Source organism: Garra rufa, chromosome 3 (genome assembly GCF_049309525.1).
Source record: "Garra rufa chromosome 3, GarRuf1.0, whole genome shotgun sequence".
NCBI classification, from domain to species: domain Eukaryota; kingdom Metazoa; phylum Chordata; class Actinopteri; order Cypriniformes; family Cyprinidae; genus Garra; species Garra rufa.
The window spans coordinates 28618784-28640438 of NC_133363.1; the positions used below are offsets into that span (position 1 = coordinate 28618784).

The following is a 21655-nucleotide window of genomic DNA, read 5'->3' on the forward strand; positions in this document are numbered from 1 at the left end:
TGAAGTATCTCTGTCTTTATTGTCAACTTTGATCAATTTACATTGTTCTTGCTAAATAAAAGACTTTCTTTCACTTTCTGTCAAAAAAAGTACAAAATCTTACTGACCCTAAACTTCAACAGCAGTTAAATTTTTCCACATCTTACAAGTTACCAGCAGTAACTGGCATGATTTATTCATGCCACAGTGCATGATGGGAACAGTAGTCTTGCTTGCCTGCCACCCAATTTCACCAACGTCCACCCACTTGGAAATTTATAGTCTCTTCATTGCTCAGGTTCACCCTTCAATCTAAATTTATGGGATTTTTCAGCCATTTTATTGTCTTCCAAATGGAAATAACAAGTCTAATTGCTTAGAAAAGTAATAGTACAAATCTCCTGAAGCATAGCGACATAAAAGTCTAAGAACAAAGCCCTCACCTTGCGTATGTGCAATAATAGCACTTTGTAACGCTTGCCTCAGTAATATTACTCCAGTGCAGAGAGGACAAAGCCAAAGTGTGCTGACATCTTTACGACATTAGATGGAGCTCTATTTCTCTCTGACCTCCTGCAGTCTGACATTCTCAGAATAACACTCCAGAACAAAAGTGTACTGCACAACACGCGACAAAAAGAAAAAAAAAAAACAGAACAAGCAGAATCAGCCCCTGCTGAGGAGAATCCAGCTCATATCCAACTGAAACGGAAAAAAGCTGCTAATTTAGACTAAATTCAGTTGTCAAAACGAACATTTTTCGAGAGCGCTTCATGCTCCAGAACTCTTTTTCTCTCGGTGCGGATCTCTGCACCTTGGAAAATTTGTGTGCAGAATAGCAATGAGGGGAAGACACAACTGAATCGAGAGTGCCCTCCCTCTAATCAGGAGCTCAACATGCCTAACACGAAACCTGCAAATGCCACGCATGTTAAGCCTGTGGCACATCAAGAGGGGCAGCGAAGCCAGTGTGCTGATGTTGAAACAAACCTCTTTAATACGCAGGATTCTGCTATAAAGACGTTCACGCTCGTATCGCTTTCAGCAGGCTTGACGCCTGGATTAGAAACAGCACATCAACCTCTAAACTGCTCTCTTTTCTGTGATTCTATTTTACATGATTGTTTAAAAATATCAGGTTCTTGGATTTGTGAAAGATAGAGCTGCATTAGTAATGCACAATTGATCAAATAAATAATGGAATTAATCATTCCATTTAGATCTACTACCACTGTGTAAACATTTCTTTTAGGGATGCACCGAAATGAAATTCTTGGCCGAAGCCGAATACCGGTAATAATGAAATGCTTGGCCGAAGGCCGAAGGCCGAAGGCCGAATACCGAACGCGGTGTTTCGCATTTTTTTCCATTTATTTTGCCAATTTTTTCACCATTACAATAATTAAATAGTAAAAATTTGCTTTTTACTATTTTGTGTTGCTTTTCAGAGAAATAAATCAAATAACAAAAATACAATTTCAAAATATTTATTTAACACTGAACTAGGGATGCACCGAAATGAAAATTCTTGGCCGAAAACCGAAACACCGAAAGAATTATGCCAATTATTAGTAGGCCTACCATTGCATTTATGGCTATGACTGTGTACTAATCTTACTAAAATCAAAGCATTGCAATTGCATAAATTAATATTAAAGTTTCAAAGAATAAATCAATTATATTAATTTAAACAATTGTTATCAATCAAATATTATATTACTTAAATAACATATATATATATATATATATTTTACTGTCTTTGTTTAAATTGTTTACGTAAGGGATAATGTACAGGCGGCCGGTAGTTATCGCAGAAATAAGCCCCAACAGTGTGATCAGGACTCGACGCGAAGCGGAGGGTCTTGTATCACACTGAAGGGGCTTATTTCTGCGATAACTACCGGCTGCCTGTACATTATCCCGCTTATTACACGGCTACTTGCCACATAAGGAAAAAAACTGGACATGAATATGAATTTGAAACCTTTTATTGGCATATTTGTTTTAAATTAACATTTTTATCCTTCCGCGAAACGATATAGTACCACGTGACTAACCTTCAAACTATGTACATTAGTAAGACAATTTAAATATATTAATGTCGAAATTTTCCATTGTTAATTGTGGTTGTCCAGTGTTTGTCACAAGATGGCGCCAAACAGTAATCTTTGTTGGCACGGAGGGATTTTAAACATACAAGTAGTACCGGCTATGCGTTATTACTTTGGAGCGGTGATTATTTGAAAAGAACGAACCTGCAAATGTCTCAACTGACCAATCAGAATCAAGCATTCCAAAGAGCCGTGTAATAAATTTTTATAACACATTATCTTGTGGATCCATCAGTTCACATTACAACTCTATGCGTTTCTATTCCAGCAGGAGGCGCTTTCAGAATAATATTACACAAAGCAGCAGCAAATGACTTTGAAATGTGCAGCACTCATATTTATTCAATGGATAGCCTTTTGAAGTTTCATCGCAATTCTTGTCTTTCAGTCCCCACATTTAAGATCACCTGAAATTATAATTAAGACTTTCTTAACCCCTAAATAAAACTGCAGTCATCAATGAAAATTAAGAGCTTTAAGTCTTTCAAAAAAACAAACCTTACACAAAATACGTTTCTTTTTATTTTTTCCCACCATGTTCAGGGCACAAGAAAAATATTAGGTGACTAAATTAATATCAGCATATAAAATATAATCGCCTCTTATTGTCTCTGAGAGAATGCACGTCAGATGCTGAAAGCACTGTCAGTTCTCTTACGAGAGGTCTCTCGTACTGCGTAAGATATCTTACGCTTTGGGGGAAAATCCTTTTCCGCGAGATATTGAAGCCAAAAAATTATCCTTAATTTTGTAACAATGTAAAACGCGTTGCAGCAGCATATAGACATAGGCGAGACAGCTCGCGCGCCTATTGGCTGTTCTGCGGCAACTGCAGCAGCCTATCGAGCGAGGCCTAGCGTGACGCCAGATCCAATGAGGGAGTTTCGTGCCTACTGCGTCACGTCCCGCCATAACGGGCGTGGCCTAGGCCTATAAATACCGCTCGTAGGCAGCTATTGTCTGATTTTTCATCCTTCAAGCGAAGCACACGCATCGCTGGAGCTGGAGAAGAAGTCGCGCCGTTGATCGGGAGCACCTTCAGCGGGACGAGCCATAGAAGTCGCTGGCCACGCCGCCTTCCTTGCCTTCCTGCTGCGCTTTCCGGCGCCTATATCCTTTTAATTGCTTATTTCTGTGTGTCGCCGCTGCGACACACATTCTAAAAGAGCAAAGGCAGAGCCACACTCAGCGACGGGGACCGCCACGTGATCTGCGTTTCCTGCCTGGGTAAGGAGCATGCAGTTCTCGCGCTCGCCGACGGCGGCTGCCCTCACTGTGAGCCAATGCCTATGGCGACTTTGAGGACTCGCCTGGCCTTCTTTACTGAGACTGCTCCCCCGCCCGCAGCGGTGTCGCGCCGTAAAAAGCGCCGTGCACAGCGGGCCCCGGAACCTTCCCCCAGCCGACAAAGCTCGCCGGTTCGCCCGCCTGCTTCACCGACCTCGTCAGCCTCCGTTCCGGATATAAAGCGGCCGCTGTCTGCTTCCGCTTCCATTGATGTTGCTGATGAGGGCGCTCTAATGGAGGAAGAGGATTCCTGCTCTATCCTGGCGTCAGGATGAGGATACTCACACAGGCCACGGCGAGCTTGGGCCTTGAGTGGTCTTCACCTGAGCAGCCCGCTCACAACCGGCTGGATGGCTGTTTTCTGCCAAAAGGGGAACGCATGCGTCAAAACCAGCGCCTTTTCTTCCTGAGCTTCACGAAGAATTGAATAAGTCCTGGAACGCCCCCTACTCAGCGAGAGGGCGTACTTCTACTTCTTTGGCGTTCTCTACAGTGGACGACGCCGAGAACAGGGGATACCTCTCTCTACCGCCGGTCGAAGAGGCAATAGCAGCCCACTTATGTCCGCCTGTGTGTGAATCCTCCCAGACCTCCCTCAGTCCCCGTTTGGGACCTTTCTACGGTGCTGGACGCCATGAAAGGTGGACCATTCGAGCCTTTACAGACGATTGATCTGAAATACCTGTAGTTTAAGACTGTATTTTTGATGGCTCTCGCTTCGGTAAAGCGCATAGGGGACTTGCATGCGCTCTCTGTGGGTGCGACGTGCATGGAGTTTGGGCCTAATGACTCTAAAGTTATACTCAAACCTAAGCACGGTTATGTTCCAAAATCCCTCAACTCTCCGTTTAGGGCGCAGGTCATCGCTCTGTCAGCCCTACCGGTCTCTGATGAGGAAATTGATGCGAGCCTTCTCTGCCCAGTCAGGGCATTACGAGTTTATGTGTCTCGCTCGTCTGCTTTTAGGCAGACGGAACAGCTTTTTGTTTCGTTCAGTGGACGTTCTAAGGGACTAGCTGCGTCGAAACAGAGCCTATCCAGATGGATAGTTGATGCTATAGCTCTGGCGTACGCCTCCAAGGGCATGCAGTGCCCGTTGGGTGTCAGAGCACATTCCACAAGGGGCATGGCCTCTTCGTGGGCCTGGTCAAGTGGGATTGCCTTGCAAGATATTTGTACGGCGGCGGGCTGGGCCTCCCCGTCTACATTTATAAGGTTTTACAACCTGGAGGTTCCCGCCTTGCAGGCCAGGCTGCTGTCGGTCTAGTTCACCAGTAAAACTGTGTGAGACCCATATTTTCACATCAGTTCAGGCCGTAACCCCGCCCTGTCTGTATAACGTATGAAGTGTCCGAGTGATGCTGCATTATTATGTGGAAGAGTGCGGCTCCGCCCCTCCCTCTTCCCGGACTCCCTGTGAGTTTCCTGAGTGATTGTGCACTATATGAACCCCGGGTTTTCACCCTTGGGTCTTTGGTGTCAGATCTCAGCAAGCACGGCGTTTTGCATTGGGTCCCCATAGCGTAAGATATCTTACGCAGTACTCGTTCCCTCTCTAGAGAGAACCGAGGTTATGTTAGTAACCGAGTACGTTTTCACTTTCACTTTAACATATTGCACAGTTTTCCCGTTGCTTGTGTGATATCCATTGGCTCACCTCCATGGTTTAAAACATAAATATTTATAAAAATACAGTATATAGAAAGGACATATCTTTAAAATATTGTGACGTAACACCAACGTAAAGCCATTGTTTTTCACTCACTGAAAGCTACATCTGTCTCTGTCTCTGCTCTCATCACTGGCTGCACGCACCACTGCAGACACACCCCCTCTTCAAACTTCGGCATTACATGTTTTGCAAATCGCTATCCGTGGGTCTTTCTCGGATATACTGATATACGTCCACACAGCAGATGTGTTGCTTCAGACAAGCACGTGCAGGCTGCAGTTTCTGTTTGCATCAACGTATTGTTTCGGCCGTGTTGTTTCGGTGATAAAAGTCTTTCGGTCGAAAACCGAAAATGCGCTTTTGGGCCATTTTCGGCCGAATATTTTCGGTGGCCGAATATTCGGTGCATCCCTAATTTCTTTATTTAAAGTACATCACATTTTACAGCTAGTGAGCATTGCAACCAATCACAGAATTTCTGTTAGCTTATAGTTTATCTGAAACGACAAACTGTCCTAATGAGCGAGTTTGTATAAGCAATCTGATCCATGAATGCATTTTCAATCTTTTTGTTTTGGCACACGATAATGAGTGCTGAAAAAGCATCATCTGACAGAAAAACAAGCTTGTGTGGAACCAAAGCGAAAGGCATCGACAGTTAGGAAAGATTTTGGATTTGTATGTTGCACTGCTCACCATGTAGATTGAGTAACAGCCAATATACAGTGCAAGAAAGTAATTATAATCAGCAAGGTGTAGAAAGTGTAAATAAGAGAGTGTAGACAGCTTCGATGATTATAATAGGAGTGTTCCCCAGAGTCCAAAACTCTGCATGACCTGCACAGTAAAAAGATGTACTAATTATAACAGTGTTCTAGTATTCCTGTGAATAATTTATTCAGAATTTTGGACGATTTGTTTTGAGTCGTTCTGCTCAGACGCCCAGTGTAAAGATTTCACTGACTCTGGTATGATTTATCAATTTACTGATTAATAGAATTGCGTTAATTTACTATAATTTAATTAAATTACAATACCATTTAAATGCTGAAGGTCAGTGTGTTTATTTTCATTTTAAAGAATAAAAAGTTCCCTTCCGGAGGGAACTCTACGCTGCGTCTCAAAGTGTCCGACAGGACGCAGCGTAGAGTTCCCTGTCCTCAGGGAACTGGGGTTACATACGTAACCTTAGACGTTTTTGTCAAAGTTTTTGATCAGTAAATTTTTTTTTTTTTTTTTTAAGAATTCTCTTTTGCTCACCAAGCCTGCATTTATTTGATCCAAAATACAGCAAATCAGTAATATTCTACTTAGCTGTTTTCAACATAATAAACGTTTTTTGAGTAGCAAATCAGAATATTAGAATGATTTCTAAAGGATCATGTGACTGGAGTAATGATGCTAAAAAATTAAGCTTTGAAATCACAGGAATGAATTACATAAAAAATACATTCAAATAGAAAAAAGTTATTTTAAATAGTAAAAATATTTCTAAATTGTACTGTTGAGTAGAGACTTCTTAAAGAAAAAAAATTACTGTTAAAAAAACTTTTCACTGGAAGTGTATTTTTATTCAGCACTGACATTAAATTAATAAAAATTATAGTAAATACATTCATATATTTCTTTAATATATATATACAGTCGTGGCCAAAAGTTTTGAGAATTACATAAATATTGGAAATTGGAAAAGTTGCTGCTTAAGTTTTTATAATAGCAATTTGCATATACTCAAGAATGTTATGAAGAGTGATCAGATGAATTGCATAGTCCTTCTTTGCCATGAAAATTAACTTAATCCCGAAAAAACTTTCCACTGCATTGTTAAGAAGGCTTCAGGGCATCCAAGAAAGTCCAACAAGCGCCAGGATCGTCTCCTAAAGAGGATTCAGCTGCGGGATCGGAGTGCCACCAGTGCAGAGCTTGCTCAGGAATGGCAGCAGGCAGGTGTGAGCGCATCTGTACGCACAGTGAGGCCAAGACTTTTGGAAGATGGCCTGGTGTCAAGAAGGGCAGCAAAGAAGCCACTTCTCTCCAAAAAAACATCAGGGACAGATTGATCTTCTGCAAAAAGTATGGCAAATGGACTGCTGAGGACTGGGGCAAAGTCATATTCTCCGATGAAGCCTCTTTCCGATTGTTTGGGGCATCTGGAAAAAGGCTTGTCCGGAGAAGAAAAGGTGAGCGCTACCATCAGTCCTGTGTCATGCCAACAGTAAAGCATCCTGAGACCATTCATGTGTGGGGTTGCTTCTCATCCAAGGGAGTGGGCTCACTCACAATTTTGCCCAAAAACACAGCCATGAATAAAGAATGGTACCAAAACACCCTCCAACAGCAACTTCTTCCAACAATCCAACAACAGTTTGGTGAAGAACAATGCATTGTCCAGCACGATGGAGCACCGTGCCATAAGGCAAAAGTGATAACTAAGTGGCTCGGGGATCAAAACGTTGAAATTTTGGGTCCATGGCCTGGAAACTCCCCAGATCTTAATCCCATTGAGAACTTGTGGTAAATCCTCAAGAGGCGGGTGGACAAACAAAACCCACTAATTCTGACAATCTCCAAGAAGTGATTATGAAAGAATGGGTTGCTATCAGTCAGGATTTGGCCCAGAAGTTGATTGAGAGCATGCCCAGTCGAATGGCAGAGGTCCTGAAAAAGAAGGGCCAACACTGCAAATACTGACTCTTTGCATAAATGTCATGTAATTGTCGATAAAAGCCTTTGAAACGTATGAAGTGCTTGTAATTATATTTCAGTACATCACAGAAACAACTGAAACAAAGATCTAAAAGCAGTTCAGCAGCAAACTTTGTGAAAACTATTTGTGTCATTCTCAAAACTTTTGGCCACGACTGTATATATGTATATATATATATATATATATTTATATTATATATATATATATTTTTTTTTTAATTATCAACGAATCCATGGTTTCCACAAAATATTAAAGGGATAGTTCACCCCAAAAAAAATAAAAATAATAATAATAATAATTGATTGCTCATCCTCATTTTGTTACAAACCTGTAAGACCTTTGTTCATCTTTGAAACACAAATTATGATATTTTTGATGAAACTCAAGAGCTTTCTGACCCTGCATAGACAGCAACAACGTTCTTGCGGGTTTGGAACGACATGAGGGTAAGCAATTAATAACAGAATATTCATTTTTAAAGTGAACTGTCCCTTTAAGCAGAAAGAAATGCTATTTGAGCACCAAATCAGCCTATTAGAATGATTTCTGAAGGATCATGTAACACTGAAGACTGGAGTAACGGCTGTTGACTTGTATAGTGGTAGTGTAAATTAATACAAATTAATAATTTAATCATTTTATCACAGAATATCATATTAAAATAATCAACAATCGACCAAGTGCTATTCTTCCTATCTAAGAGAACCATTCAAGAAGAAATTCAAATGTGTATCATTAGTCAAATGTGATATTGTGTCATTTACCACAGTAGGAAACAGCGAAGAAGGTGCTGCAGCTGATTTAAAGTAAGCAGCCTTATCCGTGGAGCTCCAGCTGTCTCTGATAGGTCAGCCACTGAATAAGCATCCTTACAAAGGCATACTCAGCAAATCATCACTCTCTATAATACACATTGGACTGCACATATACAAAACTGAGGGAAGGGAAGAAGATACTGTTGGGTTTCTGATTTCAAACTGCTTTTAAACCAAACTGCAGTAAATTGCACGTTCCGGCAACAAAACCTTACCACCCACTCACACACCCACAAATACAAGAACAAACACGTAAACACTCTCGCACACATAGCTCTGCCGATTAGACAGAACGGGCAGGAATAACATTTAGCGAAAGAGTTCTGACCCCTAAAAATATTGTAATAATCTGATTTATGGTGACAAGTTTATACCAGGTTGGTCAGTAAATGAACGCCACGTTCTATTGATATACTGTCACAAAGAATTAATATTTCGCTACCGTGTTCACATAGGACATATATATCTGAGAAAACATTAAAGTCTTTTTTCAGAGTCTTTTGTCAAACTGATGTAATCAATAGTGCAATACTGAGGTTAAATCCAAGGTGTAAATCTTTAAGAGCATGCAAAAATAATTCACTGACTGACATGACTGATGTGGCAGTCGGTCCAAACTGAGTGGCCACTTGATAAACTGACCAATGGTCTAATGGAGTGAATGTCACTGAAATTGATCAGTCTGGAAGATTTGTTTGTTGGGGAGTTTGATTGATTGAACAGTAATACCTTCACCAGCTCTTTCTGGGGCCAGATCTGTATGGGCTCCACCTGCTGCGGAGTCTGAGTTTGGATGCCATAGGTGTTAAGGAAGACCTGCAATCTGAAAGACACAATCAAGACAAGAGACTTTTAAACATTAAAAACAACTCTATTAAAAGTAATGGGACACATTCATGAAACTTGAGAAAATATACGAGTAAATTCAGAGTAATTTGCGCGCAAAAAAAGCGGTAACTTCTCCCCACCACCTCTTAGGAAAAGTAAAATGTGACCCTGGACCACAAAACCAGTCATAAGGTTCAATTTTACAAAACTGAGATGTATACATCATATGAAAGCTCAATAAATAAGCTTTCTATTGATGTATGGTTTGTTAAGATAGAACAATATTTGGCCGAGATACATCTATTTGAAAATCTGGAATCTGAGGGTGCAAAAAAAATCAAAATACTGAGAAAATCACATTTAAATTTGTCCAAATTAAGTTCTTAACAATGCATATTACTAATCAAAAATTACATTTTGATATGTTTACAGTAGGAATTTTACAAAAAATCTTCATGGAACATGATCTTTACTTAATTTCCTAATGATTTTTGGCATAAAAGAAAAATCAATAATTTTGACCCATACAATGTATTTTTGGCTATTGCTACAAATATACCCCAGCGACTTAAGACTGGTTTTGTGGTCCAGGGTCACAAATAATTAAATATAAATCGATTCTGAGGTAAACCATTTTTAAATCGTATTAGGGATGCTCATTTCGGTTAATTTTCCCGACCGATAACCGCTGCTCGTTATCCGAACATTAACTGTTAACTGATAAAATTAGAATAATTAATTAGTTTAAAATAAAAATAGAATGCCTACACTGAATATATAAATTAAATAACTATCTAATTAAGATGACAAAACTAAAACACTGGCGCTTTGAAGAACCGGTCGGTCACCGCGTCTTGTTCTTCCCGTCGGACATAAAAATATATAGCAGGCCAGCCTATACCTCAGTATGCCAAGTTTTTAACATGTGGACATGCTGTATGGATAGACTGTACCACTGCCTGTTAACTCTTAGATCCGCGAAAAAAACACCATCACAAAAATCCTTTCAATTTGCGGTTCGGGACTTCCATCCACTGTCATTTGCGTGTGGAGAAGCGCGTGTTTTACAGCGTTCAGCAATAGCCAATCACAGACATGTATGTTGATTTGATTATCACTGTGGCCAATCACAGGAGGCTATGTTACAATCCACTCACCAACCAAAGTGCCGGTTTCAGTTTTGCTGATTTCTACACTTTCGCGAACTCTCTTATTAAAACAAAGAAAGTGTTGGCATTAAATAAATAAGGTTATTATTTAGGTTTTAAGGTTAAGGTTATTTTATTACTTTTTAATAACTTTATGAGATTGCGATGAACTACTCTAGGATGAGTGATAGCTTTCCAGTGATTGTAACGGGAGCGCCTATTGCGCACTTTCTAGACTATAATTCATTCAGAATTTGAATACACTCACTCACGGATTCACTCTCTAATAACCCAATAACGCCACTTGCCATTGAGTTGCATATACTACATCTGTTTACTAAGTAAAGGTGAAGCGAAATTTGTCTGTACAGCCACACTGCACGTGTGGACACGCGCGCGTGAGTAAACAGATAACTTACAAATAGCATTATTTCTTTCACCATGCAGCAAACATAAAAAAAATAATAATAGAAAAAAAAAACCTTTTAAACCGTTTAACTGATAGTAATAATCGGTTAAAATTCTTACTGTCGGTTAACGGTTAAACGGTCAACATGAGCATCCCTAAATCGTATCAAAAAGAATCGCGATAAGTGAATCGATTTTTTTCTCCAACCCCTAGCAAACCCCCCTCCCCCCGCAAATTAGATGTCCAGGAACACAGTGTAATATTCTGGTCTGCTTTCTCAGGTTTGGCTCCAGTATATTGCATAAATGCAAAAAAGACTAATAGGCCATATGCCTAACAATAAATATTCAATAACGTGACCCTTTACACATAAATGATCATTTTTAAAAACATTTAATGTACATTTATAACACTACGCTTTGTGTTCTGTTACCTTGGCATTACATTTTAGAAAACTGTTTCTAAAATGAGTGTTTCTAATAACGACTGAGGGAGTAACAGCAAATTTGTACATCTTTTGAGAAATGTAATCAAACTCTTGATTATTTGTTCCTCTTTCTTAAAGTCAAAAGTATGGAAGCCCATTTCATCCACTGAATAAAAAACGAAAAATGTAATTTCAACTTATTCTCACAATTCTTCAAGTTTTTTTTCTCAGAATAAAAATTTGCAATTGCGAGTTATAATGTCAGAATTGTAAGATATGAAACTCCCAATTCTGACAAATAAAATCTTAATTACGTGATATAAACTCTCAATTGCGAGTTATAAAGTCAGAATTGTAAGACAAAGTCGAGATATAAAACCAATTCTTGAGAGTTGAGAGTTGAGTTTATGTGACAGAATTTATAACTTTATAACACGCAACTGCAAATTAAGTCAGAATTGTAAGATATAAAATTGCAAATCTGAGGACATATCAGTCTTTGTTTCCCCTCAAAGTGGACTTTATAACTCGCAATTCCGAGTTTATATCTCAAAATAAGAGAAAAAAAAAATCAGAATTGCGATAACTGACGTTATCTCACAATTTTGACTTTATTTCTCACAATTGTGACTTTATATCACAATTCAGAGAAAAAAAAGTCAGAATTGTGAGTATATATCACAATTTGGACTTCATAACTCACAATTGCAAGTTTATATCGCACAATTCTGAGAAAAAGATAAAAAGTTGAAATAAAATTATTTGGTTATATAAAATGATCTGACAATTTAAAAAGATTTTAGATGTCATATTTACATCATTAACATACATCATAATGCTGTTATGTAGGATTTATAATTAAGCACTATAATCAAGTATCCATTAAATTTCAATGGTAACACAATCTTGTATGACACCGTGATTACGTAATGGCACTTTTCCACTATGTAGTACGACTCGGCACGGCTCAGCTTGGCACACTCGGTTTGCTTTTCCACTGCAGTTTAGAACTGCTTTAAAGTGGGTGGGATTATAGATTGATCGTTAAAGTTGCGCCGCCACCTAGTCTACTGCCCGTGATACAGCCATTTATTTTTTCAAGCTGCGTGCAAGGGTCGTTTAAAGCAAGTTGTTTAAAAAGTCATGCAAACAAATGTGAACTGACTATTTAAATATAGAGAGTTTGGTGTCTTGTGTCACAAATCTAATAACATTGGTAGTGACGATTCTCTCGGAACAATCAGTGGTCTGCAGTGTTTACATATCACATTCTTGTATCGGCTAAATTGGCAGCTCGCTAAATTGGGGCAGCCGTGGCCTAATGGTTAGAGAGTTGGACTTGTAACCCAAAGGTTGCAGGTTCGAGTCTCAGGTCAGGCAGGGATTGTCGGTGGGGAAGGTGAATAACCAGCACTCTCTCCACCCTCAATACCACGACTGAGGTGAGTCCCTTGAGCAAGGCACCGATCCCCCAACTGCTCCCTGGGCGCCGCAGCAATGCCTGCCCACTGCTCTGCGTGTGTGTTCACTACTGTGTGTGTGCACTTGGATGGGTTAAATGCAGAGCACAAATTCTCAAATTCTAGTATGGGTCACCATACTTGGCTTCACTTCATACTTGACTTTCCTTTTTAAAAAAGTACCAGGTACTAGGTATTGTACACAGTGGAAAACTCCCCTAAAGTGAGCCTTATGAAGTAAAGCCATGCAGTGGAAAAGTGACTATGAATGGTTTACAGGCACTTCTGCTGTGGGATTCAACGAAATTGTACGTTTACAAGCAACCAAAACCTCTGCTCCAGCTTATCACTATAATATTTAAACAACATTATTCAAGCTTTGCAGAGAAGGTGAGGTGTTAAGTGGAACTTGCTGCTTTAAATGAAGGTACTGAGGTTGACTTAGACAAGTAGTACTGATTAAGGTTTGCAGGGTGAATAAGGGGAGAGGCGGGTTAAGTGCTGGGGTGAACAATGTTAAATGAACAGCAGAGCAGGCCTGGCTGGGACCAGCTGGCCACACGACCTCTTTCACCTCCCCCACTCACCAGAAAAGCTTTAAATGAGATTGCTGATAGATGAAGGCTACGGAATAGCCCAATAATTAGTGTGCATGCATCAATTAGACCAGAGGACGAAGCGAGAGAGAGAGAGAGACATGAGGAATTTATTTACCTTTGACTTTCTGCTATCAGGGCCACATGAATGACGACATCGTTCACAATGGGACCCTGCACGAAACAAGCAAAGAAGACGTATTGGAAAACTTTAGGTCTCAACGGAGGAGAGTCAAAGGCAAGGGCACAGAGTGTAAAATCCATCGCCTCTGAGTTCAGGAGTGAGTGACTTCACTAAAAATGAAGAAGGGAGAGAGAGAGACCTTAAAAGTGGAAGAAAAGTCAGAGCCGTTAAGAGTATAACCAATGACTGGGTGCAGAGGAAAACAAGCTTCATTGAGAGGGAGAGAATGAGAGACTGCAAGACAAAGACGAGGGAGATGATGGTGGATCAGGGCCCTGATTCTTTATGCTAGCTCATTACAGTCGTTTGGGCTGGATGATGTAGTAATTTCGCTGAGATAATGAGCTGCTGATTGCTGAAGGTTTAGGTTGGGTCATATCAATCAGTAGCTAAAGCCCTCTGCCTACACACAGAGGACAGCCAGCTTCCATTTAAACCTTCCACTGCCACAACTCCTAAACCGCAAGAGGATCTTAGCAGTTAATTTGTCTTGTTTTCTTGAGATCACAACTTCGGGGGCTCCTTTGTGTTTCAAAACAATCATTATTTCTGCCTTTCTGCTTGGTGCTACGGTCAAACAAATAATAACCAACGTTCACAGGCACTTCTCTTGCGAAAAAGTATAGCACATAGCCAACATTCCTTCAAAACTGCTACAGCTCCAAAAACTCTATTATTAACCAGCTAATATGTAAATAACACATCTTTGAATGTGCTACGATGTGCCAAACGTCGAGATAGACAGATCTATTAGTCTGAATGGACGATGGCAATATATTTGTGATGTAGGCTGTTTGTCTCGACTGTTGTTGTTTGCTTCCCCTGAAACGGGGAAGATAAGTGCTCGGGCAAATCACAGCTTTGGTTTAAATGACATATTGGCACAGCCATTTTGTGGAGGCAGTGCAGTGAATCATCACAAGGGCTGATCAACAGAGACTATACATGCTAATTCTGCCCTGCGTGAGGGCTGCAGAGGAGGATGGTATTTTGTTCAGGTGGATGGGAGCGGGTTCAAGCTGTCCTTCATGGATTGGAAGTGAATGTCTGGGTATGTTGTTAATATGTGACAGGTGCAGAAGCATTCAGAAAGTGAAAAGGTGCTGTGTAACTTCAGTACTTTGCACTGCGCTAAGAACAACTTGGAGAGAAGCGGTAGGGTTAAAGTCGGTCATTTATGCACCAAACGTAATTGCTAAACTATCAATTGCAAAAGCATCAACATTAACATTTAAGCATTTGCCAGATGCATTTGTCTAAATGCTGGAATACATGATAGGACTGAAAAACACTATAGCCATCTTACACTTGGAGGTTTTGAAGAGAAAAAAAGGGTATTATACACAGTACTGAGGATCACACAATACCAGATGGTCAAGTTGTTAGAATACAACAAACTTACAAAGAAACATGCACCTTGTTGCTAGGAGACTCATGACAGATGAAAACAATATGTGACCCTGGACCACAAAACCAGTCTTAAGTCGCTGGGGTATATTTGTAGCAATAGCCAAAAATACATTGCATGGGTCAAAATTTTTGATTTTTCTTTTATGCCAAAAATCATTAAGAAATTAAGTAAAGTTCATGTTCCATGAAGATTTTTTGTAAAATTCCTACTGTAAACATATCAAAATGTAATTTTTGATTTGTAATATGCATTGTTAAGAACCTAATTTGGACAACTTTAAAGGTGATTTTCTCAGTCTTTTTGATTTTTTTGCATCCTTAGATTTCTGATTTCAAATAGATGTATCTCAGTCAAATATTGTCCTATCCTAACAAACCATACATCAATAGAAAGCTTATTTATTGAGCTTTCATATGATGTATAAATCTCAGTTTTGTCAAATTTAACCTTATGACTGGTTTTGTGGTCCAGGGTCACATATGTGTTCTAAAATTGGCTCAAAATATCAAGCATGTTTGAAATGCTCTGAATGGATGAAATCATAGTATACAAAAAAAACAACAAAAAAAAAAAAACACACACACATCTGGGTGTCGCTATGCTAGATGGTTCTCTGTGAAATCTGTCAACTCCAACAGCTCAAAATCTGCAGATTAGTTCTGACTTTTGGCAACTAGTGTTGACTCCTCCAGACTGCAAACTGCAACATTTCGCAAAATTTACGCAACAGTCATGTTCTGAATTCCAAGCCTTAATAATATCAGTACCACTTTAGTTTAGGGACCAGCTCTCACTATTAACTAGTTGCTTATTACCAGTTCTTTCTGGTCCTCGAATCTGATTGGCTGATAAGAGTGTTAATATTACTGTCCAACAGAAATCACACAGCCGTTTCAGCGCTCGTATCACTAAGCTTGCTGAAGTTGCCGTATTTCTCACAGCGAGTGTCATGGCGAATGCCCAAATCCACTATAATGTTAAAAATAATACTGTTTTGTGTCACAGAATGTAGTTTTGAGAGCTTTTTAGGCGAGAATATACTAGGACTTCAAATATGCGGTTTGTTAATAAAGACAATGTTTATTTGAAAATAATCTTCAGAGCGTCCACGGCCGTTCAGCGCTTAAGTAGTGCCCGAGAGCGCCTCAACTTGGCCAGATCTCCGGGAAATATGCGGTTTGTTAATAAAGTCAACGTTAATTTGAAAATTTGTGTCGACATTTTCGGACTGGCTCAGATGTCTCTGTAGTGGTTAAACATGAGATGTAATTCATTTTGGGTAAATCTGGTCTCATTAATTTATTATTTGTTCCATAGCAAATAGTTTCGGCATCATGTTTATGTAAGTTCAACGTATATCAGACCCCTGATGACTGTGTACTTTTGATTGAATTGCCTCGCAAATTTTATGATGGCTGTTGTTGTTTATTAAATATTATTATTCAGTGTGTATAATAAACAGTGTGTGTGCTTTTTTTGTGATGGTGATTTTAGTTACGTTGTTCTGCCATTAGATGGTGGCAGAGGGTTTTACGAGTCAGCAACAAAGACTTTTAATTTAAAAAATATGCCGTTTTGAGCAAGGAAGTTATTTTTTCCTGTCAAAACAAGCTTGTACGCAGCCACCAAATGCACCGATCAGCGCTGTCATCAGGAATCCTTTACAGGTGAAAGGATAGTACGAGCCTATCGGATATTGATATTGATACTAAACACAATACACGGCTTTTAATACAGTAATGCAGTAATACTACAAGCTTTCAATGAAGCAACTCAACATTTCTTCGTTACTAATTCTAAAGTAACATTTTCGAATTAGTAAAGGAGGCTTGGGCTCAGCTATTACATTGTCAAACTTGGAGAGTCTGTGACGGGGTAGTTATGCACAAAAGATGGATTTTAAAGACACTCCATTGTTATTTTGTTTATGTATTTTCACACTTGTGATTACCTATGGCAGAATCACAGCAGTGATATCTCACGTCTATCCGTGAGATATTGCTCATGTATATTACTAGAATATTGGCTGTTTATTACTATTTATAAAGCACATATTAAAGCATTATTCTGCATTATTTTAGATCTCTTAATCCTATTCTATACCTTAAACCAATAACTACCTACTAAATATTAATAAGCTGCAAAAAATGGTTTGAAAGTCCAAACTGCAGTTTCACTGCTGCTTTAAAAGGCACTACAGTTGAGGAATAAGGGTCTTATTTACCAAAAAGATTGGTCATTTTCTAAAAAAAAAAAAAAAAAAACACAAATGCTTGTCCTGCACAATTTCAAATTCATGCATTACGTAATCACATTGGTATGGTCACACAAGTGAATGTGCAAAGCAAGTCAAACACTCTTTACCAAAAAAAGGTAAAGCAAGGATGTTGGACGATTTTGAAGTTAGAGGAGAAAGTTTTTCGCCCTGCCCTACTTTCTTGAACCGGAGAGCACAGACGAAGAAGTAACCATGCATGATCTTTCCAACATGGTTACGTAGTGCATGAAGTCATAGACGCACATCGCAGAGCAAGTGCAAGATGAGAATTTGTGGTTAAAAAGTATTAGGGCTGTCCCCTAATAGTTAACTATTAGTAGTATTAGGCTTGGTAAAGCAAAATTTTATTAGTCGCAGAAAAAAAAAAGGGAACAGGAAGTGGCGAAGTCATGCAGTCCGTGACGGACAAATCATTAACGGCTGGTCTATGTGGTAATATAGTATATCGGGCAGGACATCCAAACACTCACCTATCATTCATCGCCTTCAAATATGTCTTATGCAACTTTACATGGCAGCTCAATCTAATGTTAACTTAGTGTCTATGCGGAGTGTGGAAGCCTAACAGAAACTGCATGCTTACTGCATGACAGATGGAAGCACTTAAAATACACCTGTCATTTTTGGTCATACAGATAAAAGTAATATATTTTTCTAATTCGTAAACAATACGTTTATTTGTGTGCACTCAAAATGACATCAGGATGTAATTTCTCTTGAGTACAAAACTTAACTAATGCTTAAAATAAATGACTACTAGTCAACCAGAATAATCAGTAGTCGAGGGCAGCCCTAAAAAGTAAAATTTTTTTTTTTTTTTTTGACAGATCGTTTTGCTAGATAATAGCCTTATTCCTCAGCTGGGATCGTGTAGAGCCCTTTGAAGCTGCACTGAAACTGCCATGTGGACCTTCAACTTGTTAGGTCTCATTGCAGTCCACTATATGGAGAAAAACTCTGTATTGTTGTCCTCAAAAACCTTAATTTCTTTTCAAATGACATTTTGTATGGCAAGTAAATTATCAGGATTTTAAGTCCGCTGTATGTGCCTAACTATCAGTGAATTTTTTCTTGAATGTTTTCTTTTATAATGTGAGGTTTGAAATAAGTGCCAGCATACCTCATTAAACTGGAATAGAAGATTTTTCTCACGCACCTTTGATATGCATATCTTTTTTTCTCACAGCAGTGTAGTGGCTTTGTAGTGATGTTATAAAAAGATTGAAGTTTTATTGGAAGTGGTGTGAATGATGGCAGTTGGTTTTGTACAAACCCCTGCAAGTAGAGCTGGGCGGTATGACCAAAAATTTATATCACGGTATTTTTCAAAATTATACGGTATCACGGTATATGACGGTATTTTTTATTTTATTTTTTCATGCATGACTAGGTGTTAACCACATTTCCTAATAAATTAGAGAATAATTACTGCAGTATATTGGCTTACATTGACCGGACTAGTATTAACCCAGGTTTGATTGGTCTCACAAAATGCTGCTGTTCACAAAGAAGTGACAGTGGCACTCATAATTGTAATGAGGTGAAGAAATCAGAATTCATGATTTGCAGTCAAAATACACAACACTTTATTGTGCATTCTTCACAAGTTCATATTTACAAGTCTACGCGTTTCTCTTCCAGCAGGAGGCGCTGTCAGAATGGTAGTATACAAAGTAGCGCAACAAATGATTTTGAAACGTGCAGCGCTCATATTTATTCAATGGATAGCCTTTTGAAGTTTCATCGCAATTCTTGTCTTTCAGTCCCCACATTTTAGACCACCTGAAATCATAATTATGACTTTCATAACCCCCTAATAACACTGCAGTCATCAATGAAAATTAAGAGCTTTATTTAAGACTTTCAAAAACAAACCTTACACAAAATACGTTTCTTTTTTATTTTTTTCCCCACCATGTTCGGGGCACAAGAAAAATATTAAGGGACTAAATTAATATCAGCATATGAAGTATAATCGTCTCTCATTGTCTGAAAGAATGCACATCAGATGCTGAAAGTCAGTTTTTACTTTCACTTTAACATATTGATCAGTTTCCACGTTGCTTGTGTGATATCCATTGGCTTTAAAACATAAATATTAATAAAAATACAGTATATAGAAAAGACATATTTAAAATATTGCGACGTAACACCAACGTAAAGCCATTGTTTTTCTCTCACTGAAAGCTACATCTGTCTGCGCACAATGCGCCGATCTCTGCTCTCATCACTGCAGACACACCCCCTCTTGAAATTTCGGCATTACAAGTTTTGCAAATCGCTAACCCTGGGTCTTTCTCAGATATACTGAAATACGTCCACACCTCAGATGTGTTGCTTCAGACAAGCACGTGCAAGCAAGCTTTCTGTTTGCGTCAACATACGTGTTCCCAGCGCTTTGTACGCACACACTCACCGGTATTGGGGTATATGAAAAATGAATATCACTAAAAAAAAAAAACACCGGTATTCGGTATGAAAAGGTATACCGCCCAGCCCTACCTGCAAGTGCTACTAGTGGTACTGGTGGGAGCCCCTCTGCGCTCTGCAGACTCCTGCAGTCAGTGTCTCTCTCTCTCCTCATTGAAGCAGCAGACAATAAACTATAAGCAGCTCAATAGGACTGACAGTGATAAGAAATTTATTAATGTCTCCGTTACCAATCAGTCAAATGATCTGTATTCATAATGTGGCTCCAAAAGCCCCACTGTGAGTCAAACAGTCAATATTTATTAGGGCTGCAACAACGAATCGATAAAATCGATAAAAATCGATTACTAAAAGCGTTGGCAACGAATTTCATAATCGATTCGTTGTGTCGCGCGACGCAGAGACATTTGGTTGTTATTATATATATATAAAAAAAAATTGAGCGCAGAGCGGAGTGGACACATTCGGTCTCTCTCCCGCACTGATGCCAGCAGAGTTCGGCGCCTCATAAGCTGTGTTTCCATCCAAAAATGCGAATTTAACTTATGCGCAAAACTGGAACATTTGAGCATAAAGCACCGTTTCTACATTATATATATATGCTGCCCCGATTTATATCAAACATGTTTGATATTTAAGCCTACTTTGGCTAGCGTACTTTCACAGCAGCCAATGCTCGATCGCAAAACAGCTGCTGTACGGGTCGTTGGATAGTGGAGATGGAGAAAACTACTTCTATAGTTTTTGTAACACTGTCTGTCTGTATAATGTGTCGAAAACATACCACAACCGTAAGGAGAAAGAGGAGCTCTGCTGAGGTGAAATCGTCTCAGTTTTGAATAGGGCTGTGACGGTGGCACGTTGTTTTTTTATATATAGCCTACACTTCAGTCAGCTAACAAGCAGCCTAAAAACGCTAAAATAAATCAAAGAAATAATATATTTAATTAAGAAAGTAGCCTAAGAATATTATATAGGTTATTAAACAAACATTCCTTGTAAAAATGTCCGACAGCTCATCAATTTTTGGCCGACTGAATTTCCAGTCCGACTGTCTTTTTTTCTCTTTCTCTTCCTCATTAGACAGCTGCTGATTTTAATAGCAAAGTGATTACATTTATTTTCGTTCCTTTAGTTTATAAAGTTAATTTAGAGATATTTGGAACACTTTTTGTTTGTTAAATTCAAGTTTTTGTTTTTTAAAGTTATACCTAGCAAACAGCGGCAGACAGATCAAAAGCCTGCTTAATTCATCGCGATTTAAATTAAAATCCATTGATATAAAAAACTTAAAACATATCACAATATTAGTTTAATCATTCAATCAATATAAATCCAAAGTTTGTGCGGAGAGAAGCGCGCTTTGCAGCGCATGGAGACGCCAGTGCCATGTGGAATTTCTTTTTTGCTCATAAAGGTAAGAGTAATTTACCACCCGGGCCGGAACTGTAAAGGGTCTACCTTAGTTTGTGTGTACTAACAGTATCAACAAAATGTGCTCTTAAAGAAAACAAACAGAATACGCTTGATATCTTTGGTTTAAACAGGAGCGCTTCACAATAATTAACCGAAACCCAGGTAATTGCCTCACAAACACAATATCTATAGAAAGCTTTAAATTATTATTTTACTATAAAACGAAATAATTAAAATCGAAAACAAAACTCTTTCATTAGCTAATCCATAAAGATGCATTAGGCATTAATGAGCAGATGGCAGGATCGTCAATTTCATCTTTGCAACACTGAATCAGAAAATACTAGTTTATTAATAAGTAATTCGAATATTTTCTTAATTTTTGCCTTGACACATTCATGGTAATTACTTTTGCTGGGGCTTTGAGGCCAGTTTTGCGTGCATTTGAATGCGGAACTCTTCCAGCTGGTCGCTGCTGATGGCAGGACACTAAACAC

The 21655-nt window shown here is 38.9% G+C and overlaps 1 protein-coding gene across 2 annotated transcripts in view; it reads right to left on the reverse strand.

Annotated features, from left to right (window-relative positions):
- Positions 1–9135: 9135 nt before the first annotated feature.
- phkb (phosphorylase kinase, beta) overlaps positions 9136–21655 on the reverse strand; it is a 75434-nt gene continuing 62914 nt past the window's right edge. For both annotated transcript variants that reach the window (XM_073836917.1, XM_073836918.1), the window contains 2 exons: positions 13558–13613; positions 9136–9394 (listed from right to left, as the gene is read on the reverse strand). In XM_073836917.1, coding sequence (XP_073693018.1) covers positions 9151–9394; positions 13558–13613 — 300 coding nt within the window. In that variant the 3' untranslated portion in view covers positions 9136–9150. The remainder of the gene's footprint in view (positions 9395–13557; positions 13614–21655) is intronic.